The 25,456-nt window shown below is 38.0% G+C and overlaps 1 protein-coding gene across 1 annotated transcript; it reads left to right on the top strand.

Moving 5' to 3' along the window:
* Positions 1 to 6,077: 6,077 nt before the first annotated feature.
* On the top strand, positions 6,078 to 24,783 carry LOC124276050 (protein shisa-5-like). The gene is made up of 6 exons (XM_046711694.1): positions 6,078 to 6,147; positions 13,612 to 13,703; positions 14,371 to 14,447; positions 14,654 to 14,747; positions 22,834 to 23,021; positions 24,499 to 24,783. The coding sequence occupies exons 3-6, from the start codon at positions 14,390 to 14,392 to the stop codon at positions 24,684 to 24,686; spliced, it is 528 nt and encodes a 175-aa protein (XP_046567650.1). The 5' UTR covers positions 6,078 to 6,147; positions 13,612 to 13,703; positions 14,371 to 14,389; the 3' UTR covers positions 24,687 to 24,783.
* Positions 24,784 to 25,456: the final 673 nt, after the last annotated feature.

The raw sequence follows: 25,456 nt of genomic DNA, 5'->3' as shown, positions 1-25,456 counted from the left end.
GCTAGCACTACAAAACCAGCTTTAGTCTGGGCTAGTACAAGCAGCCGCACATACACATACACACGCATGCATGTCGTCATATGAGCGAAATATTATCAAGTACGTCAAACATAAAAAAGTCCGGATTGCTTGATTTTTTTAATGTAGCACGGTAACACTTCAACACATCTTCATCTGATCAATATTGATATACGGTACATGTATATGGTATGTAACTATGCTACTCACACACTGTGATCAGGACAGAGAGGATGAAGGCATCATGCAAGGAGACCATCTTTTCCCAGTGTAAATGTAAACTGTAACTGGTGTACGACCGGTTTTTCAGTACGTCACGCCCTGATGTGGAACCACTAACTGTAAGGACTACCCTTAGTGTCATCAGTGGTGCACGACGTTCAGTACATATTGTTAAGTTTTTTTTCAGTTTTCTTGTTTGCTGTTATTTCATAAAATAAAATATGTTCCTTGAGAGTTTTCATTCATTCTATATTTCGGGAATCAGAGATTGAAGGAGATAAAACACTCTAAAGGTTCACAGAGAATACAGTTTTTCTGTAAAATAATATACACAACACGACAGAACTCTTATTACTTTAAAGAATAAATCAGGACTGACACTTGAGACTGAATGTGAGATGAGAGGCAAGAGTGATCTCCCCTTGAACACCCAAGAAAATGCAACTGGAACTTTCAATACTGGCTGGGTCAGGGTAAGGCTCGTTGTACATTTTATAGCTGTGTCTAAATATTGCACAAGTAGAGGTGGAGCTCCTGGATATTTCAAATCAGACCGGTGACTTTTCATGTAATGTAGTGAACATAAGGTATCGTATGGATTTACAATTTCTGTATTATTTACAACATGGCGTTTCTGGGCTATTTTTTGGCCCTTACGTGCCCCTTACGTACTATATATTTTGCTTGTTAATCATTTTCTTTCATTGACATAATGAAGGGGCATGAAATGGCCCAGAAACGTCGTGTTGTAAATAACATAGAAGTTGTAAACCATACCATACGTTGTTATGTTACCTTCCAGCTTCGAAATGCTCATCAAGCATCTAACATAGTGAAGATTTTTTATTGTGCCTGAATTTGTCTCGCAAGTGATATTTCTCTCTATAATATACACTTGGATTATTCAAAATGAACTGTCACCCAATTATACTTAATCTCTTTGTATTTTGGCAATTCCCAAATGACCAATGAACAAAGCTGTAGCAAATAAGGAGCCACGCTACCATGTGGGTAATCCAAAATAATTGTCCTGCTTTACTTCATAGTTAATGCAGAAATGCTATAAATCTCTAATTCAAACACACGCTGTGCTTTTACTGATCCGAAGTGTTAAGAAACTGATACACTTTCAATTCAAAACAATTTACACATAATACAGAACACTTGTACTAGTTCAGAGCATAATTTCAAATTGCAGAAACTGAAAATCCATTCCATTTTAGAAGCACTCATTAGCTTTTCTTGGAATTTAGCAAAGGTCAGACTGGTTTCCTTGAATCGGTTCGGGAGGCGTGTTCAGTAACAGTACCGCGAGCGTTGAGCGTGCATTTCGCTGAGTACATGTACCTCATTTCCGGACATGGTTAGACATGACAACGACCTTTGATATGAAATGACCCTGCAAGATTTAGAAGATATATGTGAATCAGGATCAAGTGAGTTTTGGAAGAAGATCGGCAAGGTTGGTGTTGGAAGTGCAAGAAGAAAACAGATTCCTATGGAGGTGGTTACTGAAGATGGATCGATATCAAGAGATAAGACTGTTGTTTTGGACACATGGGCTACAGCATTCTCCACCCTTCTTAACAATAACATCGATGGAGAGGAAAACAGTCGCCACAGTGACGTCGCCCTCCTTAATGACGCAACAACACTTCAGGAGATACGTCATGCTCTACTCCAACCCAAGAAAGGTAAGTTTCCAGGGTGTGATGGCATACCAGTGGAAGTGCTAAAGAATGAAGAAGCCCTCATGTTTCTACACAATTCTTTTAATCTGTGTTTTAGAAATGGGAAAGTTCCAACTGGATGGTCGAAGGGAATTATTAACCCCATACCAAAGTCGAATACAGATGATCCTCGCAACCCGTTGTCATACAGAGGAATAACACTAGCAACACTAAACAACAGGCTTTCTGAACATGTGGCTAGTTTTATATTTATACCTGTGATTTTCTAGTCTTTTTACTGTCCATCGTCGACAGGTTTTAATCTTCAAAATGTTTCTACTTTTTCTTGTATGGCTTGTTTTCGTCACGATATGGCTGCAATATTGCCGATGTGACGTTAAATATTAACTCACTCACTCGCTGAACATGTGGAGAACTGTGATATACTAGGTGATGAGCAGAACGGCTTTAGAAGAGGAAGATCAACCATAGAACATGCATCAGCTGTGACGTCAATTATAGAGACCAGGAAAAGTATGGGCAAACAGACTTTCGCAGCTTTCGTGGACTTTCGGAAAGCGTACGATTGTATAGATATAGGTATTTTATAGAAAGGTCGCAGAATATTGGTATTGAAGGGAAAATATTCAATGCCATCGTATCGCTTTACCATAATGTAAAGTCATGTGTGCGGATAAACGGGTCAAGGACGCCGTGGTTTCGGGTCAACAGTGGTCTACGTCAAGGATGTCTGCTTTCACCCTTACAATTTAACCTGTACATCAGCGACCTGATATCAACCCTCAACGCCTTTGACATCGGCATACCAGTTGATGACAAGAGCATAAGCGTCCTTGCCTACGCCGACGATAACATTCTGCTTGCCGAGACCGAAGCTGACTTGAATATACTTCTAGAGGGACTCAGTCAGTGGTGCCAAGTAAACAAGATGTGTGTCAACCCAGAGAAGACAAAGGTCATACATTTTAGAAGCCGGAGTAGAAAGAACAGTTGTGATTTTTCAGTGTGGAAACAAGACCCTAGAGATAGTAGAAAACTACCACTACCTCTGCCTGCTCTTGACAGAGCATATGAACTACACCTGGATGGGCAATGCGGTGGCAGGCGTAGCCAGCGGGGCACTAGGACTCCTCATATCAAAGTGTAAAATCCTTGGAGGCATGCAGCACAGGACTTTTACAAAGCTTTACGACTAGGTAAGGGCTAGTATAGACTACGGTGCTGCAATATGGGGAACGTATCATATCCCAGCCATAAATGCTGTTCACAACCGAGCTATGAGGTACTTTGTGGGCGTGAGGAAGTATACGCCGAACAATGCTGTAGCTGGTGATATGGGGTGGGGAGATGGCAAGAACAAGTTGAAACCTTAAACAGTCCTACGGAGTTGAGCCGTATCTACAGAGTAGCCTCTCTCTTGGTCGTATCGCCGAGAGCTACCCATGTTCCGCTGTGGAGTCGCCCCGCTACGTGTTGAGACGGGCGATACACCTACGTGCCCCTGAACCAACGTGTGTGTTTTAATTGTAACGAGTGCGTTGAGGATGAATGACATGTTTTATTCCAATGTCCATTTTATTTTGATGTTACAAACAGTCTTTTAGTCAAATGTGAAGAAATATGTTATGATTTTAAATGTTTGAGTGATAGTGACAAGTTTAGTTTTATCATGTCCGAGGCCGAAACCTGCAAACTTTTATTGGAAAAACGGCAAAGTATTTTATATTATGATGGGTAGTTTTTCTTTTGGAATGTGTAGTGTGTATTTAACAAATATTGCTTCTTAATACCTTGTATTAATTAAGCCGTATTTTACATTGTACATATAGTCTGTCGTAACCCCCAATGGGTGGCTCGTAAAGGATAGTTTGTTTTAATGACTTATCAATTGTTTTATATTGTAAATACGAGGTGAGACTTTAATAAAATATCTGTCTGTCTGTCTGTCAAATACTGGAGACTAGAGTACCGTATTTTCGAAACGAGCACCGATCTCTGATAGAAACAAGTCTAATAGAGGGAGGTATGGTCATTGTGGAGCCTTCAACATCGAGTCGCAGCTTAATCACTCAACAATGACATTACTTGCGGGTGAGAAGAAAAATAGCAAATCGAAAGTCAACCAAAGTAGTCTGTTTTCTCCTCAAAAGTCAAAGTACGCCGAATTTTTACAAACTAGGAGCGAAACCGCTGAATCGAGAGTGAATCGACTCAAGGCCAGGTGATTGAAGTGAATATGGCGACCCTCGCATGTGAGTTAAAACAATTTATGACAGACTCGCTGAACCAACCAACAAACGAGCTAACCGACAAACTCGACTCTATTAAATGTGAAGTGAACAATTTAAAAGTCAAAACTGATGAAATTGTTCGCACAGTAGATTATAACTCGGACGCTATAAATGTAAACAGTTCTGAAAACGATCAACCTCCGCAAGGAATTCACTAAATCTGCGTGAGGATATGAATAGAGGTCTCCTATCGGCTTATCGGGTGTTGACAAGAAGCAGTTGGTGAATGTGCATCGTCTGCCAAGGCAGAGTACTAATCCTAGAACCTCACAAATGCCGAAACCGATTGTGGTAAAATTCGTCAGCATGTTTGATGGACAGTGAGTGATGAATGCTGTCTATAAAAACACTTCTACTCTTCGCGAACGGAAAATAACAATCCGAAGCGACCTACCTGTTGTCCTGAAAAACTTCAGCGGCAAGCTTGCAAATAAGGCATATGAACTCCGCAAGAACTTTAATACCATTTATCTCTACAACCAAGGTCTACCTATCTCACAACTACCATTTATCTCTACAATCAAGGTCTACCTATCTCACAACTACCATTTATCTCTACAATCAAGGTCTACCTATCTCACAACTACCATTTATCTCTACAACCAAGGTCTACCTATCTCACAACTACCATTTATCTCTACAACCAAGGTCTACCTATCTCACAACTACCATTTATCTCTACAACCAAGGTCTACCTATCTCACAACTACCATTTATCTCTACAACCAAGGTCTACCTATCTCACAACTACCATTTATCTCTACAATCAAGGTCTACCTATCTCACAACTACCATTTATCTCTACAATCACACCTTTATCTCACAACTACCTATTTATCTCTACAATCCAAGGTCTACCCATATCTCACAACTACCATTTATCTCTACAATCAAGGTCTACCTATCTCACAACTACCATTTATCTCTACAACCAAGGTCTACCTATCTCACAACTACCATTTATCTCTACAACCAAGGTCTACCTATCTCACAACTACCATTTATCTCTACAACCAAGGTCTACCTATCTCACAACTACCATTTATCTCTACAATCAAGGTCTACCTATCTCACAACTACCATTTATCTCTACAACCAAGGTCTACCTATCTCACAACTACCATTTATCTCTACAATCAAGGTCTACCTATCTCACAACTACCATTTATCTCTACAATCAAGGTCTACCTAGACTAACATCTGAACTGACTTACAAACTGGCACAAATACTACGTCCGACGGATGCGTGATATATGTTGTCTGCTCTATGTTGGAGCTGTCGACACATTACTGAACATTTATTTACATCATGTGGACTGCAAAATATGTGACCCACTTTTGCGTGATATATATTGTCCGCTTTAGGTTTGAGCTGTAGACACATTGCTGAACATTTGTATACACCGTGTAGACTGTTACATATGTGACCCACCTTTGCGCTATATATACTCCCTGCTCTATGTTAGAGCTGTCGACGCATTATTGAAAATGTATGTATACCGTAAAATGTATACCGCTATACCGTTAGGCTGTTCAATATGTGACGCACCTTTGCGTGATACATACTCCCTGCTCAAGTTTGGAACTGTTGACACATTATTGAACATTTATGTATACCGTGTAGACTGTTAAATATGTGACCCACCTTTGCGAGAAATACATTGCCTGCTCTACACTGGAGCTGTCGACACATTATTGAACATTTATTTATATCATTATATATACACCTAGAAACATAATTGCATCATCGTAAAATATTTCACGCATAAGAAATGTACACTAATTTATATAACGTGAAATACATCAATTTAGAAAAAATATCACTAGCGGTTAGCCAGAGGGTCAAGGAGTTGGAGTAACCTCCCCTGTTATTTACAGTACAACTGGCCGATTTATGGAAGTCACAAGTAAATATGGTTATGAAGGTGAGAATTAACAACAACAACATATATCTATTATCAGGCATTTATTCTTCGTTATACTCGTCTACCCTGCGTTTCTTATGTTTTATCCTTTTTGGGAGAATGTGATCTCATTCTCTTCTCTGAGACCAACTCGGAGTTGACGCCAGTATGGTAGTTATCACTGCCAGACAAGCAAGACCTATGTTCGTCAAGGTCTATATTATGTTGCTTTGCCCTTTTCCTCATTTTTGGTGTATGGTGAAAACACCGAGACACACATGTCTTTCTTAGTTGCTTTGTGCACTTGACTGTTATTATTACACTCGCGTAACCTTGATTCGTGGATATAAGGGAAGTACGGCGAAATTCATATTTTAGATGCATGATTTTATTTTGTATACGCACTGATTATTTTATTCATTGATTCAGCAAATTGGAAATGCCTAATATTCCACTCGTGAATGAAACGTTTGTTTACGGAAGCCATTTGCAATCATCACCCATTCCTGTGCCCACAAAATGTGACGTCGCCTTGTTTCGTGGATTACGTAGTCAGTTACTTTATATACCACTGTGTACGACATCCCACTGCAGTAAGTATTGACACCAAGGAAAGCAGACAACGAGAAGTGAGAATGTTGCAGCTAACGGTATCTTTTTTTACTTGACATTTTGTAAACACACAACTTGTTAATGGTGGTATTGGTGATCTGGGTCTATTTATCTCAATGCTGGACAATTATATTTAAAATGTACTTGCATGTAAATTTCGGAACTTTTTGGTCAGTGAGGCGTGGCACTGTGTGTACATCAAAAATACCGCTTTGTGACGTCAGTCGAGACAATTTATGAGCTAGCATGATAATTTCCGCTATCCACGAGTCAAGGTTATCCAGGAATTTAGGTTACAGTTCTGTATATACCGATACTTCATGTTCTACTCGTACTTTCAACGATTGAGTTTCATTATAACTTAGATCATTATGGCTGAAACGTTAAAAATAATAACTGCAAATTGTAGAGGCCTCAATGACTCATTTAAGAGAAGACAAATTTTCAGACATCTTAGGAATAGGAACCCATCAATATGTTGTTTACAGGATACCAAAGATATTGAACAGAAAATGAGTCAGAAATTAGAATGGGGTTCCAATAAATGTTATTTCAGCTCCTTTAGAAGTAATGCCCGGGATGTTGCTATCCTGTTTTCTGACACCATTGATGTAGATATACTAAATTCTAGATCTGATGATAGTGGAAATTTCTTGGGTTTAGATATACTTATTAATGGAAAAGAAAGTTACTCCAGAGCTCCAGATAAGATTAAGCTCATGTGAGTACTGTACTCACTGTATTTTTTTTGGAGTGGGTATTATGAATGTTGAGTGGGTATTTCTTTTTCTGTTACCCACTGCTTTCAAATATGTGCGTATTTCAGTCTGTTTACTCACCTAAGTATGTGCCATTGAGTAAGTTTACTAAGCAGGTATGTTCTGCCTTATGTCATACCTACCGTATATTACCGTCTATAAGCCGAATATTGAGGACCAAAAAAAGCAGTCTGTAGAAGGGGGTCGGTTGTCTTATCCATGGGTTACGCTTTCGTCAAACTTTTCTCCAGGGGTAAGAAAACAACATCGTATCACTTAGCGTGAACAAACGACAGAAGACGACTTTGTCAGTAGAGATGTCAAATTTGCAATTAAACATCACTAGACAAGCTTATTTACCTTTTAAGTTCTAAGTTGTTTTTGCTGGGCATTGTATTATTTGCAGGGATTAAGATTACCATGTGTATCTAAGCCGGAAATAGCAATCAGCTGTGCACGTTTCCTGGCGATCAAGTTCAAACATGCACAATAATATAACGGGACAAATTCTGACGCAGTCATCAGTAAAATATAATACAGAGTACTATTATTTAACCCAAAGAAATATAACCTAGCATTGTGTAATTTTTATTACAGTTTTTATGTAAAATATATATAATAAACACTAAGGTTATACGGACCCTCATGAACGTGGTAAGCAGAAGTTGTATGCACATGGAATGGGGTAAAATACGGAAGCCATTTAAATTCACACATTTTTACCGATGTTACTGTAAACTAGCAGTCAATGGAAAACGAGGCGGTTAATCAAAACCAACTTAAATATAATGGAAATGATTTCATTAAAAATCACTCATCCTATGCTGACAGTACAACACTTGTCCTATACTAACAGTACAACTTGATAGCAATCGATGTCTTTTACATTACTCAAGCGATTTTAATAAATATATTCCGTACGCATTTGTTTTAAACTTTCTGCGTATCTAACATTTTAAATGCCTAATTGGTACGCAACAATTATTTTTCAATGTGTAATTCCATGCGCTATTTTACCCGGATACGCAGCTTATCTGGGCCTCTGATTACTCTGTTGACATTCTATGGACCAAATGGGGACAATCCAGATTTCTTTAAGAAAATAAACAATGTCATTTTGATTACACACTGCCATTAAGAAAGTGATCAAATGTAACATGTTATATTTGGGATTACACTTTCTTAGTAAAGTACAAATTCTAGTACTTTTTTTTTTTTTTTTTTTTTAGTTGAGCCCCATCCGGGATTTGAACTCACACCCTCAGAGTCAGGCACCTAATCGCCAGGATGGCAGTGTGTAATCATAGCTTTCGGCCGTGGGAGTCACGCCAATTAACACTTATCAGAGGGGTACACAAAGTCCACAGTCTAGACTGCCAATTGCCTGACTTCCATTTTTGTGGAAGTCGCGGTAGCTGAGCGGGTTAGGCGGCTGACTTTGTGTCCTGGCGATTAGGTGCCTGACTCTGAGGGTGTGAGTTCGAATCCCGGATGGGGCTCAACCAAACAAAAGTACTAGAATTTGTACTTTACTAAGAAAGTGTAATCCCAAATATAACATATGTTACAATATCATTTTGGAGTTTGATAACCCTTACACAATCCTAAATGGCGATTGGAATTTAGTACAAGATCAACAAATGGATACCTATAATTACAAGCACATTAATAACCCAGGGGCAAAAAAACAGTATTAAAGATTATAGATACTCTTGATTTAAAGGATCCTTGGCTTGAAGCTAATCTGTATAAAACAAGATTTACATGGAGACAAAAAAACTCCAATTAAACAGTCCAGACTTGGCTTTTTTCTAATATCTCATTATCTAATTGCATCAGTACAATCATGTTACATCACCGCAGCTTTCAAATCAGATCATTCACCTGTAGAAATGGTATTTAAGTTAACACTAATAACAGAATTAACTAGGGGAAAAGGATTTTGGAAATTCAATAACAGCCTCTTAAGTGACAAAGAATATAGATTACTATATTCAAATAACCAGGATGATTATACAATTAATGACAGCCTTCTTTGGGAAACGCTTCTTTTGGAAAAACGGGGTGGGGTGGGGTGGGGGGGAACCATACAAAATTCATTAAGGAAAAAGAGAGAGAAACTCTAGAGAAGGACTTGCTATCAGAAATAGACTCTGTTCAAGAAAAAATGGATGAGACTACAGACCTAGGATTAAAAAAAACAATCAACCAACAACTTGATGATATAAATAAAGAAAAAACTAAAGGTATCCTCATAAGAGCTAAAGCATGATGGGTTGAAGAAGGAGAAAAACCTACAAAATATTTTTTTAAATTTGGAATCAAGAGACTTCCTGAATAAAAAGCTTCACATAAATCCAAGATACCTTTCGAAATAACAAGGACTTATAACTTGTATCCCTAAGGGAAATAGACCGAAACAATTTATTTAAAATTGGAGACCAATCTCACTCTTTAATGTTTCCTATAAGTTAGCTTCAGCTGTTATTGCTCAAAGAATAAAATCTGTCTTGCCACACTTGATCAATGAAGATCAAAAAGGATTTATGGCAGGTCGTTATATTGGCGAAGCCGGCCAGCTTATCTATGACATCATGCATTACACTGAAAACTATCAAATTCCAGGCTTGCTTCTTCAAGTAGACTTTGAAAAAGCCTCTGATTCAGTTGACTGGAAATATATTGATAAAGTACTAAGTTTTTTCAATTTTGGCCCAGTAATATACAAATGGATAAAACTACTCTACAAAGATATAAAATCTTGTATCCTTGTGAATGGATTTGCTACTCTCTTCTTTCCAATATCACGTGGCTGTCGACAAGGCGACCCATTATCACCATACATTTTCTTACTGTGTGTAGAAATCCTTGCCATTATGCTGAGAAATAACAAAAAATATTAAGGGTGTAAGAATTGGAAATATTGAATATATGCTCTCACAATTTGCTGATGACACAACTATTATTCTGGATGGAACTGAAAAATCTTTATATACAGCAATATATGAACTAACTTTCTTGCTAGGTTTTCAGGACTTATTTGAAAAAAGCAAAATTATATGGATTGGATCTAAAAAGAGATCAAAACATAAACTATGTAACAAATGGAATCTTGAATGGGTAGAGAGTTTTAAGTTGCTTGGAATAGACTTTGATGTAGATTTGGATGTGATGGTAGGAAAAAAATATAATGATAAACTACAAAACATGTTAAATTTAATGAAAATCTGGTCATTCCGGACATTAACTGCATTGGGAAGAAATACAATACTGAAATCACTTGTCTTGCCTAAATTGTACCATCTCTTCTCAATGTTACCTAATCCAACTCAGAACATTTTCGGCGAACTACAACGGAACTGTTTTCAATTTATTTGGGGTGGAAAGACTGACAAAATAAAGAGAGAAAATGTACTGTACACATAAAGATGGAGGAATTAAAGTACCACATATCTTTAAAACAATCCAGTCACAAAAACTGTCTTGGGTGAAAAGATTCTTGACAAAAGACTCAAACCTCCAAAATCTTTTGTTTGTAAATCTACCCCCGTTACCAGTAAGTTTCTTTGAAATTGGCCCAAGTCAAATAAGAGAATATGCTGACAACATGAATAATCCTTTTTGGAGCGATGTACTTATGGCTTGGGCAGATTACATTGAAACCTTGTTGCAGCTATCACCATGTGTACAGGAATTTCTGACATTTCCTTTGTGGTTCAACAACAAACTAATTATTGGTGATGAAACACCTTTTTACTCAGATTGGTACAAGAAAGGAGTAAGGTCGGTTAAAGACCTACTGGATAATGATGGAAAATATTTTGATTTTAAGGAATTTGTAGCTAAATTTCAGTGCAATGCCAACTTCTTATCTTGCTCAGCTGTGTGAAACACCTACAAAAAAATTGTAATTTTGCTACCCTAATCTCAGATCACTTATCATTAGAATTGCCTATAGTGCCTTACTACATTAATAAACTGTTAGACTCTGATAAGGGTAGCAAGTTGTTTTGTATCACTCTTCTTCCGTTAATAGCCAAGAAATCAGCCTCAAATTTAAAATGGGAAACCATACTTGAATCTAACATTGATGAATCAGATTGGAGAATGTATAACATTATACCATTTAGATGAACACAGAGTACGGAATTAAGATGGTTCCAAATGAAAATTATTAACAATATTTTAGGCACAAATTATTATTTACATAAAATAAAAGTCAGTGACTCATCACTGTACAGCTATTGTAATATTTCAAATGAAACCATTCTTCACCTTCTTCACCTGGGGATTGTAATTTGATAAATAGATTTTGAAAGAAAATTGAAGAGTGGCTCATGTCTGATGCTGGAATAAGGATTAAACTCACTCCACCAATCATACTACATTGTATTTTGATTAAAGGAAAATCGAAATGATCCTTTGAATATAATTTTGCTTCTATTTAAACAGACAAATTTTCACAACGAAAGTATGGAATAGTTCCTGATCAAAAGAACATTTTTAGAATCTGCTGCCAATACAATCATGCCATAAAATGTATTGTTTTTACAACCTGTTCATGTGATAGATTTACAAAATATTTGTCATCGCTACACACTTTATTTGCCTCGTAATATATTAATAATTACTTGCTTCGGATAAGTCCAAATTTAACGTGGAATGTAAGCAAAGACTGTAGACCAATATACATGTATTTCCATAGCTGTATAGACTCTGATATTAGCATCTTTATATAAATATTCTCTAAAAGTGTTAAAAGCATACAGTTGTCAATCTACTAGTATCCTATTGATTACATGTGATATGTAACATGTAACATTTAAAAATATGTACAACTAATTTTTTTAATAAAAATGACATTACGTGCACTTTATTCAGTCCTATATAACGATGATGACATCAGTTATGGATATTCGTTTAGATTTTAAATGATTTCGTTTATATTTTAACATTTTTACCTTGAAAACTATCCATAACAGAAGGCTTACAATTTGGGCAGGTTGACTCAACATAATGTGGAAGAACAAGCAGGTTTAAGACAATATATAAACTGGTACAAAGCAATACCCAGTCGTGACTATCCTTAGAAATATATTTCGTTTGATGTGGAGGTCACATTAGCTGTGAAAATCATGCGAATGGACCACTGAAAATCGGTGTTCGTGAAAAGGGTTTGCATGTCACCCCTACCGGTTGCACCCGTCATTCACGCAATTTACCTCATGTGTATTTACAGCGTGACTCCACACAGCATTACTGCTGCCTTGAGATGGCGGCCTGTGAACGAACCAGACAATCAAGTGATGAAGAAATCAGAACCTGGTTGTTTATTCTGAATTAGTACTGCTGTGTAGCAGAGCAGCGACACCACTGCTTAGAAGTAAAGAAATACGTTTTGGAAATACAACAGAAGGCTATACAACCACAGATATTGTATTTTTTACTTTTACACTATGCTTATGTACTTTTTTTTTAATTTAAAAGCGATATATCCCGTAAACACTGCTCACCTCAATGGGCTCTATAAGGCTGCTTATCAATACTTATACATATATTACCCATCTCAAATGAAAAACCTGTACACTGTGGTGCTGAACAAATTAGAGAGTGACTCTTGTCTTATTTCAAGTTGAAACTCACGTTTATATATGTTATGCAGTTCATCAACATCTTTTCGTTGTCCTAAAATACTCTTTTTAAGATGAAGCGTTCACTTGTGGCTCATTTTCATTAATCACTGTAGACACTGCTCAGACTGTCTGGCAATGCGCTGTCAGATTGTCCTTCAGATTGTTTAAGACATTTACGGATGGTCACTTTAGATTAGTAACAGTCCACTAACCAGCTCTCGATGTTCAAAGAATTCATCATACTTCTTCGTTTGTCTATTATATATTTTCATTTACTGTCTTGAACAGAGTTAGTGTAATTAATACGACTGACTGACTGAGTTTGGTTTTACGCCGCTTTTAGCAATATTCCACCATCACAGCGGGGGACACCAGAAATGGGCTTCACGTAATTAATATGAACAAACAGGACTGTATTACTCTATGCCAAAGTTAAAGGTAGTAATTAAGAGATTTGTTGGTGCATTATTTTGTTTATTCAGGATTGGTAGCAGTTACCACATGGGGCTTTAGTAGACTCCACAAACCAAAGAAACGCAACACAGCAGTGCACCTTAGGCGACTGGGTGTGTGAGTGAGTATGGTTTTACGCTTTTAGCTATATTCCAGCAAAATCAGGGGGACACCAGACATGGGCTTCACACATTGTACCCATGTGAGGAATCGAACCCAGGCCTTCGGCACGACGAGCGAAAGCTTAAACCACTGGGCCAAGTCAAATAAATGTTGGGAAGACAAGACAAAATATAAATATTTGTGGAACACCTTAGGACCTAAACTGCTAAGGAGATAAGTGTTTATGTCATGCAGACAACGCATTTTAAACGTTGACTGTATATAGTACAGTATAGTTGCTCTGTTATGCGTCCGGAAGGGCATGTTGTCTATTTGTAAATAACAAACAAATACTTCAGAAATTTCTTTTAAAATTATAAAATCTGTTTGTGTCTGCATTTATAATAAACTTTGGAAATTTTGAAACAAGTAAATGTTTCAATCAGTGACATTGTTTTCTTACGAGAGACATTGGGCCCAATGAATGTAGTTGTGCCCAACAGACACTTACTTATGTCATCATAAATTATGTATGTATTGACTGAACGCTAGCTGATAAGATCACGCGTCCTTTCCCTGTCACAGTGGAGTTAGACGACCACCTCACACACACAGCTTACAGTTACAATAGTGTTATTAGTGCATCAGGCTGTAACATATCAAGGATTTGTTGATATTTGTTGTAGCATACCAGAAGAAGCCATTATGAACATACATTGTTTTGTTGGAGTAAGTGTGCTGCTGTTTCGACATCTGGTCTCAGGTAGGTGTGACACGTATTCTTTGTAACCTATGTACAATTATCTAACATGACATCATTCCAACACATTTAAACAGGCCTGGCATGTATACGTAAATTCAAGAAAACGATATCGTTTTTGAGCTCAAATTACGTTAATAAGTTAATTGTATTAAATGTATTAGTTACACGTACCTGAAAAGCCAGGTTACCTGAATATGTCTTTTCAGCACATGACGGTTCACATTGCAACAGTAATGGTACGACCTTTATGTGCAGCTATGGATGTTGCGGGGACTCCAGCCATCAATACTGCTGTAGCAGGTCAGTTCTAGATCCTCATCCATGACTATTTCATTTCGATGTGAAAATAGCCGAAGAAAACGTTCCTAAACCATAACCTATCTCTACGAAAGGTCCATGATTCCAACCATATCATAAGCATGTGATTCTGAATCACTATCCAACAGTGAAGATACATGTGTTTGAAAAATGATGAGTGTACCCATCACGTGTGCACGATTTGATTGGTACTGGGAGAGTTAAACTTTACCCCAAAAATTATTTTAGGTAAAGATTTATTCAAATCACAATCTACCAAAGGCTTATTGTAACATATACCAATCATGCCTGCATGTCTACGTGTCCTTAAAATAACAAAGAAACAAGAACATATGTTGAAGAAATGGGAAATTGCTTATTTATTTACGTTTGGCTAACGTGAGCTATACCCAATTCAAACGAAACTTCCATCTATTTGTCGTTGATTAGTATCACAGTTGACAAACCAAACTGCTCACATCCACTCAGCCGAAATCGAACATTCTTTTTATTCCTATTGTCATAGTGTCTAATACAGGACAGCCATAGTCCAAATATTTCTTAAGACCAAAAACTAGGTAGCCAAGAAATGTGTGACTTAATTGTAATTATTCAATCTGCAATCTTCATCCTTATCACTACCGCAGTGTACATCGTCTTGTCAGCCACCCTGTACCACTCTGTCACTGTCATTGATTATTGTATGTGACATTTATTGCGTTAATTGGTCATCCCCCTTGGTCGTGCCTGCCATCACATCAACTGGTCAAGGAAGTGCTATTGTTTCTCTATCTGTCCATTGCTGAGTCGTCGCCTGTCCATTGTTGTCAAAAACTGTATACTCTATGTGCTCACAGCTAAGCCTGGAGCAAATTCGGAATTTGGGTGGAATTGTAGCATTGATAAAACAAAATATATCAACAGTAGCAACAGTTTTGAAAAGTATCTCGGTGAACGTTTTATGGTTAAAATTAGAAATCATCACCAGCAACTTGCTACTAATATTAGGCATTGTTTACTACTCCCCTAGTGGCTCAAGTGACTCTCATGAAAACCTTTTAGACGTTATAGAAACAGACATTTTATCATTTAGAGAAGCATACCCATATTGTCAGTTATCTTAAAGGGTGACTTTAAAGCCAGAACGGGGACCTTACCAGACTACATTGAAAATGACGATGCTCGCTACATTGCTGTGGATGATGTTCATTATATAAATGATGATACTATACCAGCTCGCAGTTCCCAGGATGCTGGTGTTAATAGTAGAGGTCGTGCACTGCTAGATTTCTGTAAAAGAACTGGTTTCCGGATTTGCAATGGTCGTCTTTTCAGCGACAAACATGTGGGTAAAATTACTTGTGTAGCCAATGAGTGTCGTCGATTATGTGATCTGCCCAGAAAAAACATTCAAAATTTTCTGTGATTTTTCAGTGTGCGATCAAGTCGAATCATCACACTTCCCAATTGTATTCTCTCTATCTCTGAATAATTTTGATTGCAGCGAAAACTTTGAACAAAATTTTAATTGTTAGATAGATACAGATGGAATGCTGAAAACCAGTCCTTATTTATGGATAGGTGGGACTCTATAACAGATCAGCTCATAGACAACTTCAAAGAATTATTAAACAAAAACGAAGTTAACAATGCACATGACTCTCTTCATGCCAACCTATTAAACTGTGCAAGCGCTTCACTTCAAGCAAGTTAAGTGTAGGTGACATGACTTGACAAAGGGAGGCAACTGGTATGCCAGTGAATGTAAGTCGGCGCAACTCGTAGCCCAGTGTCGGCTCCGCGCCTACCATGGTTATCTGCCAAAACTTCTACATGCCAAAACTTCTACAAAAGGTCAAGGCAGAATTATGCACGTACCTATGGATATCATGGAACAGCCTAGGGGTGGGATTATAGAGGGAGTAGTTGGGCGTAGAGGTATATGACCACCCAGCTGTGAATGGGCACCTCGTAAGGATAGGGAAGCAGCAATAACTCGGTGTGCCTTGTGGCAGCAAGAGTTCTATGTTCCCTAGGCAGTTGAGATTGACATCCAATGATTGAGGGAAACAATACCAGCGCCTTTAGCATGTATTAGTTGGGTGGATATGTGCGCTGTGTAAATATCCAATAAACAGGTTCAGTCACAACTTATTACTTACTAAGTAAGATCAAGGAGACTCTGTTGTAGAGTATCCCTGGTAAGACGAAAGAGTTGTATGTGAATGCAGTAACAACATAATGCAAGATCGCCAATTCAGTGGAGACATGCAACAGTTATAATTTTAAACATTTAATAAATATTAATTAGATAATAAACACTTAAAATTCAGTCAAAAATGTAGTTGATATTACAAATTGAGTCTTCTCACTTTATTAGAGATTAAAACTGTAGTATATAACCAATGTCAACCTGTAGTAGGAATATGCAAAATGGCTGGCATAAGAAAAGTAGAGTTTGTAACCTCGCAGAAAGGAACCTCACAAGTCTTGTTAGACGGGTATGTCTACAACAAGAATGTTGTCCGACACACTTGCATACACTGGAAGTGTGTGAAGTCCACACGCAAAGGAATACTATCAACAGTCGGACCCCGCACCAACAACTTGGTGGGATTCACAGCAGACTCAACCAGACCTAGCCCCATCGCCATCCAAATATCTTCAGATTCACTGAAGTCATTAGGAAGATTGACACTGCAGACAAGGCAAAGATTGTTCAACTTAAATTTGGAGCAGCCCCACCCACAAGAAAACGTGTCTACAGAGAGACAGAGAATCGACTGATGAGACTGAAGGACAAGCTGCTCCGGAAAATATCTCACTTGAAGTTTTATACGATCAGTTTAAACTGATAAATGAAACTGAAGTGATGGGAAATGGAGACGATTTTGAAGTTGAAAATACTCCAGACTGACGAGATATATTAAATGACGAGATATCAGAAAATGAAGTCATGTTGGTATTAAAACGATCAAAGAATCATATAAAGCTCCCGGATTAGACCTAGTAAGAAATGAACGTCTTACTGCAGTGTCGCCTTGGTTATTAACAGTTTACACAGATTTCATAAATTTGATATTAAATTCTGGAATTTTTCCCGAGGCATGGCTCACAGGTGTGATTAAACCAGTAAACAAGAAAAAGGGAAAAGTTTCTGACCCAAATTCATACCGGCCGATTTCTGTTCTCAGCTGCTTTGGCAAATTATTTACCTCGATTATTAATGAACGCCTAACAAGTTTTTGCGAAATGTTTCATATAATTTCTCATACACAGTCGGGCTTTCGAAAAGGCTTTTCAACAACGGACAATGTGTTCGTTATACAAAATCTTATCAATTCTCTGAAAAATCGACATAAAAAGCTGTTCTGTGCCTTTGTCGATTTTTCCAAGGCGTTTGACAAAGTGTGGCGAACCGGTCTTTGGATAAAGTTACTACGTCATGGTGTCAATGGGAAATTATTCAAAATATGTATTGCGATATCAAATCTTGTGTAGCGGTGAATCGTATACAATCCAATTTCTTTCCGTGTCTTTCAGGGTACGCCAAGGCGAAAATCTCTCGCCTATATTGTTTTCATTGTATTTGAATGATCTTGAAGATTACCTTACTAGTCAGTGTGATGGTTTGAGTCTCGAGTTAGATAATGATGTTGTAAATATGTACATTAAACCATTAGTTTTATAGTATGCTGATGACACGGTACTACTAGCGGATAGTAGTTACGAACTACAAAAACCCAACTTAATTGGTTTTCACGTTACTGTGATTTATGGAAACTGGAAGTTAACCATGAAAAGACTAAAATTCTTATTTTTGGATCTGGGCCTGCAAACCAAAAATAAACTATTTTTTTTTTTATAAACAGGAACCGCTTGATATTGTAGATACTTTAAAATACCTTGGAATTACATTTCATAGGATGATAATGGCTATTGGCCGATATGGGTAACAAGCTTCAATGTCCTTATTAAAGCGTGCGAGAAACTTAAATCTACCTTTGGGTTGTCTCATTTCTTGTACTTCCGATTCTGCTTTTATGGTTGCAAAATTTTGGGGTTTGAAAACATTATTATTATCGAGCGTGTTCATTTGAAGTTCTTAAAATTGGCAGCAGGTTTAAAGATGTCTACACCAAATTTTATGGTTTACGGTGAATTCGGCAGATCCCCACTGCGCTAAGAAGTGGCTAAACGTGTGATCTCATATTGGTCTAAATTATTATGTCCCCAACCAAACAATAAAATTGCGCCACTTCTGCTTAATTATATATATAAACAAGAGTATATCATATCCTTGGTTGAAGTACGTCAAAACTATATTTGTAACATGTAGTCTACCACTCATTTTCGATATTCCTCAGAATTACTGCAAAAATGGATAATTGCAACAGTTTGTGACATGTTAAAATATCAATTTTTACAGTCATGGCGAAGTGATGTTAACAATTCATCTAAAGGTTTTTATTGTTCTATCATTAAGGATTCCACATGCATGTAATGAGCAATATCTTTTATTGAATGAAAACGTTTATAAACCAATATTATATTTTAGAACAAGCAACCACAATTTACCAGTAGAAAAGGGACGATATTATAACATTACTCGTCAAGATAGATTATGTACTAAGTGTAACTTATCGGTGATGAATTCCACTATCTATTTGATTTTACTGCTTTATCAACTCAACGTAAAAGTTTGATTAATGAGTATTATTACCAATGTCCATCTTTAGTAAATTGTAAGAAACTAATGTGTAATGGGAATATTAAGATCATTACGAATTTATCACATTTTCTGAAGAAATTATTTGCCATCTTGTTGTAAATATTATGTTTATTCTGTGTAACTACTCATGGTGGTAACTTAGAGTAAATAAAGATTGATTGAGTACAAGCAGCTCTGCGCAACCAAGCACACTGCGGTGTTTGACTCTGTTACGCAATCTCTGCTGAATTCCCTTACTCTAAATGATAATAATACTTCTGGTCTATTGTGAGAAAAAGAACAGACCCTATATCCAATAAAAATACTAATAGTGCTTGGACTGAAAACTTAAAAAATTATTCAATGGACCTAATGTTTCCCAGGAAGAGAACGTTTTTTATCTCTCTGTAATAGTCTTTGTTCAATCAATTGATGATACCCTTTTTGTAGACTTCCTTGATCGTGACATCTCTTGTTGATCGTGACATCTCTTGTTGATCGTGACATCTCTTGTGGAGAAATCAGTAATGCAATTGCCGACATGGCATGTGGTAAGGCGCCAAGTTATAGTGGTTTACCAATCGAATTCTTCAAAAATGCTCCCAAACTTCCATTTTGGTTACAGGTATTTACCCCAAGGCTTGGTCTAAAAGCGTTATTATACCTATCCACAAAAAGGTCGATAAGCACTTACCCTCCAACCATAGACCTATTACTTTACTGGAGGTATCCGGTAAAATCTTTTCAAAAGTTATCTGTAATAGATTGGTTATATGGGCAGGTTATGAAATCTTATTCCAGAGCAGGCGGGTTTTAGGAAAGGCTTCCAAACTACTGACAATATTTTTGTGTTGGGCACTGTCATCTCTAAATATTTAACACTTCATAAGGGTAGAGTATATTGTGCATTTATAGACCTAAAGGCGGCATTTGATTCAGTCTTTAGGGATGGTCTTCTATTGAAGTTGTGCCAGGCTAATATTAAGGGTAGAGTTTTTCGATTGATTAAAGATTATGTATTTTAATGTAAAGTCTTGAGTTTCACTATATGAAGGCTTTACTGATTTCTTTGAGTGTGTGTATGGCGTTCGACAGGGCTGTCAGTTGTTACCCTTCCTATTTTCTCAGTATGTAAATTATTGACTTTTTTGGTGATGATGATCAGAGGAGTATAGAGTTTTGCAGATATTTATGTTATTGTTTGCTGACGACATGGCTGTTGTGGACAGTACAGTTATAGGATTACAAAAAGGCTCGATAAGTAATTATTGTGATAAATGGCAGTTCAAGGTAAATATAGAAACTAACGTAATGGTATTTAGGAAGGCTGGTAAGCTTAGAGAATATGATAAGTTTCTCTTTCATGGTGAACGGTTAGAGGTTGTTAGTAGTTATAAATATCTCGGGGTACATTTTTCAAGTTCAGGTTCATAGTACATCTCTCAGAAGGTCCTTTCCACAATTTACCAAAAGACGAAAAGGCCTTAAAAGTTCTAAGAATTATCCGCTCTAACTTTCATATATATCTTAATTTCCCTCACAGGATTGTCGATTTTATAATTCTACCTATTCTTCTGTATGGCACAGGAATCTGGGGGTTTCATCCATCAAGTGACGTTGCGCGGGTTAATGATAACTATTGTAAAGACGTTTTACAGTTGGGTAGAACAACACCTAATTTCGTAGCTCGTGGTGAACTTGGTAGGTATTCTCTTCGTGTTCATCAGTACGTTAAGATTATTAAATACTGGGTAAGGTTGTTGTTCCAAGAAGAAAATGTTATTTTAAACAAAGCTTATCAGTTTCAATATAGTTTGGCAGAAGCTGGAACGAAGTGTTGGGCATTAGATGCTAAAAAATTATTGTTTAGTTACGGATTCGGCTATGTATGGGTGAATCAAGATGTAGGCTGTATTAACAGTTTCATTTCAAGTTTAAAGGAAAGGTGTGTTGCTATTGATAACCAGTGTTTCTTTGAAAGCATATCAAGTTATTCCAAACTTCGGTTATATAAATTTTTTAAAAGTGAAATTAAATGTGAGGATTATTTATTGCTGATTACTGTACCAGTTTACTGTATGCAGTCTGTAAGCTCCGATGCGCTAATCATCAACTCCTAATCGAGTTAAGGACCAAAGATCGGCCTAGCACCGAGCGAAAGATTATGCCCTTTTTGTACTGTACCCATTATTGAGTATGAATATCACTTTTGCTTAGAATGTAATGTTTATAATCATCTTCGTCAAGACATGCTCCCTAAATATTGTTACTCTTCTCAATCTCTCCATAATTTTTTTCAATTGTTGTCGTCTTATAATGCTCCTCTTATTAATAATTTAGCTAAATATGTATTTCTAGCTTTTAAGAAACGTTTACATTTTTTCAACTGAATTGATGCAATGTGATATGTTACGGCGCTTCATCACATCTTATACATCATGTTGTATGTACATGTACGTGTATAATGGGCCGGTGGCCCCTTTACTGAACAAACACAGTTTCACATTTCACATTCCCTCACATCCATATTGTCAAGGAGTCTGGTATTCCGACTGTCTGTGGTCCCCGCCTGGCGCTCGGCATTAATGGGTTCAACAAGGACTGGTCGGCTCGGAGTCAGTATAATGCGTCTGAGTGGGGTATTCATGCTTCACTGCCGCATTGTATCTCAGTGGGCTAGCACTATAAAACCGGCTTCAGTCTGGGCTAGTACAAGCAGCCGCACATACACGTACACACGCATGCACGTCGTCATATGAGCGAAATATTCTCAAGTACGACGTTAAACCTAATTTCACCTCACCTCACCGACTGTCTGTGTAGGGACGACCGCGAACAGGATGATGCCGCTCGTAGGAAACGTCCTGGGGTTGAGCTGGAATTCGTTCACCTCATTCATGTATACTTGTTTGTCATGTGTTGTGGAACCAACTAAAGAAGTTTGAACTCAAGCTTTACTTCGTCTTTGTCAACGTTCGGCTAAATTATGAGCTAGTTCCCTAGTCACCAATCCAAGCGATGGCATTATTTCTGTCAATCATTCAATGATATACGTGAACAAGCCACATCAGTACCAGTGTTACAAGAGCATCAGGTATACCAGTCTTCTTGAGATGCATAATCGTAGGAACGGAAATGGGCATGAAGTCGGTGTCAACCTAAGATTTCATGACAAATGTGGTTGTTGGCACTCAGCATCTTATATTTTTTATCTTGGCGATGAATCGGGATGCTAGAAAATCTTAAAAACTAATTATTGTGTGTTGTTTTGTAGAATGAGGTAGCATGGTTGGAACTGATGGTAGCAATGCTCCCTTAGTATGTTCTCTGCGATAATGGCAAGGCGGTTTTACATATTGCCCAACATGTTTCTTGCAGCGGAAACAATGCCGAAACGACTGCGACGGTTGCACTAATTATCGGGATCGTCTGCAGTGCTGTGTTGACGGTCGTCGTGATTGTTGGATTAGTCATGTGTTGTGTACGCTGCTGCTGCCGAGCATCTAAAGGTCACCAAGGTCAACTTGTTACCACCGGTCATCTGCTTGCTGTATTACCTACAAATGGTACTGTACATATATCACTATAATCATCTTTGTAATGGGTAAATACCGGGACCATACCGGGACATTGGGACCTTGTGTATTGAATGAATGTCATGGTATTAGAGAAACAACGAGAACCAGTTGTTTCTCTCCTACTATGACATCTTCGAGTTCAATATCGAGTATGACAGATACTTGATGGGCATTTGAAAAGTTAACATTACCCGTGAAGGTCCGGGTTAGAATTGATCTTCAGTAACCCATGCTTGTCGTAAGAGGCGACTAACGGGATCGGGTGGTCAGGCTCGCTTGCTTGGTTGACACATGTCATCGGTTCCCAATTGCGCAGATCGATGCTCATGCTGTTGATCACTGGATTGCCTCGTCCAGACTCGATTATTTACAGACCGCTACCATATAGCTGGAATATTGCTGAGTGCAGCGTAAACCTAAACTCCCTCCCTCACTCACTCAGAAGTTAACAGAACAATGTATGGTATTGATTTACAACCTCTCTATTATTTACAACACAATGAAGGGGCAAGACGTAGCCCAGAAACGGCGTGTTGTAGATAAAATACATAAAGAAGTTGTAAATCCATACGTTGTTACAGTGTATGTCACTAGTGTGATGTTCTGTATTTATTACATAACATTCAGACGACTCGTACTCTAACCCTACACGTCACTATTGAAACTTACTCATTGAGGCCGCTGTGACATGAGTATTACTCAGCGCAAGGAACGTATTACACACATGTATGCGTGATTTTGCATTCCTTGCCATCAATCAAGTGGCAGCTTCTGATAGAGAAAGAAACAAAGCAGAATTCCCACAATACAACATCCATTCAATAACCATAATGTTTCAAAGATTTCATTTGGGACACTGATTAAAGATTACACCGTCTTTCAAATGTAGTATAAAATGAAGTTTAAAGTATATTATGGACAGGTGCATAGTAACTGACCATCAGCGTATTTGAACATTTGATTCGTGGCATGTTAAGACTACATTATGTTATCCGGTTGTAATTGGTAATTAGTTTTGCTGCAGAATCATAAACGATAGTAAAACAGTAGATTGTAATACCCCAACACACTGCATCTGCAGGCTGCTTTCAGAATTGCCTTCATCAAGTTTGCTAAAAAGCTAAGACTCCCCGATTTTTCCTGGTTACATGTCTCAGTACCATACTGTCAACGATGGATTCTACTAGACTTAAGTGTGATCACGAACGATAAAATATGTGTTTGTGTGAAAGTGAGAAGACAGTAGATGGAAATATATTCATAATGATAATGGAAATGATCATCTGACTGTCCATAAAATTCTAGGAATGTGTTTTAACAAACCAGTGCAAAGCAGCCTTTGTCGACTATTTGTTACCAGAACTGTGCCAGTCGGGAACAGACATGTCGTATATCCTTGGCTTGCTAACCAACTGATAGGATTACTACACTACATGTTCAGCTGATCGTGTCTATTTCTATCTAGGTCCAAACACTACCCCCGGGGCATACGCTGCCGGATACGTCTACGCGCCTCAGCCTGCTCCAGGTACACACTACACTCAACCTGCAGGGACGGCACAACCTCCACCATCTTACCCTCCTGGACCAGTTCCAGCATACCCTACAGAAACAGGACAAGCCAAAGCTACGCCAGAGGGAGCCAGGACTTAACCAACACCCCCAGAGGCGGGGTAGACTGTGTGCAAGCAGCATTAGAACCTTAAACAAGCCTTGTAACGGTCCTATACATATATACTCAGCAGCAAAACAACACGTCAGTACGAATTCAAAATTAGATAGGCACTGTAATCAAATCATTACAGAAATGGGCATAACAAGCGGATCAAAAACATTTTTTGTGTACAATATCTTGACACATCAATGAATAACAATTTCAAGACATTACGTGAACGTTTGCAGTACATTCAGACCCTTGACTTCATTGATTCGATTGACGAAGGCCATTGGCACCTGGAACCACACTCTGAGGAAGGCCTGGCGCAATAAATCGGCTGTGTTCGGCCTTGGCATGACATTATTCAGTCTCCTCTGAATTTCATCCCGAAGATGTTCCATTGGGTTTAAATCAGGTCTAAGGGCTGGCTTCTGCATAATGTTGACACCGTTCTGTTGTAGGAAGTTCCGTGTAGCTCTGGCAGTATGGGCCCGGGCGCTATCATGCTAGAAAATGTTGTTCCGGTGACGTGCTAAATGTGGTATGGCGTGGGGTCTGAGAGCTTGGTCGATGTAGCGCACCGCTGTGATGCCGCCTCCTCTCCCTGGACCAAGGTTCTGGAACACCACAGGACCCACTCTCTGGTTCAAGCCTATTCCACCCCATACCAAGATGGTTGCACCTCCCCATGAGTCTCTTTCCATAACACATTGGTTTGAGTGACGCTGGCCACGTCGTCGCCATATTCTTATTCTGCCATCTGCAG

Source organism: Haliotis rubra, unplaced genomic scaffold (assembly GCF_003918875.1).
Source record: "Haliotis rubra isolate DU_JTF1 unplaced genomic scaffold, ASM391887v1 Scf205, whole genome shotgun sequence".
Lineage (NCBI taxonomy): Eukaryota > Metazoa > Mollusca > Gastropoda > Lepetellida > Haliotidae > Haliotis > Haliotis rubra.
Note: the sequence above shows the minus strand (reverse complement) of the source record. Positions and strands in the feature narration are given on the sequence as shown.

Bases quoted from the DNA above. Each gene is read 5' to 3' on its own strand.
- LOC124276050 (XM_046711694.1), top strand. From the start codon at position 14,390: ATGAACATACATTGTTTTGTTGGAGTAAGTGTGCTGCTGTTTCGACAT. The intron at 14,448-14,653 runs GTAGGTGTGACA...ATGTCTTTTCAG, and splicing joins GTTTCGACATCTGGTCTCAG to CACATGACGGTTCACATTGC. The intron at 14,748-22,833 runs GTCAGTTCTAGA...TGTTTCTTGCAG, and splicing joins CATCAATACTGCTGTAGCAG to CGGAAACAATGCCGAAACGA.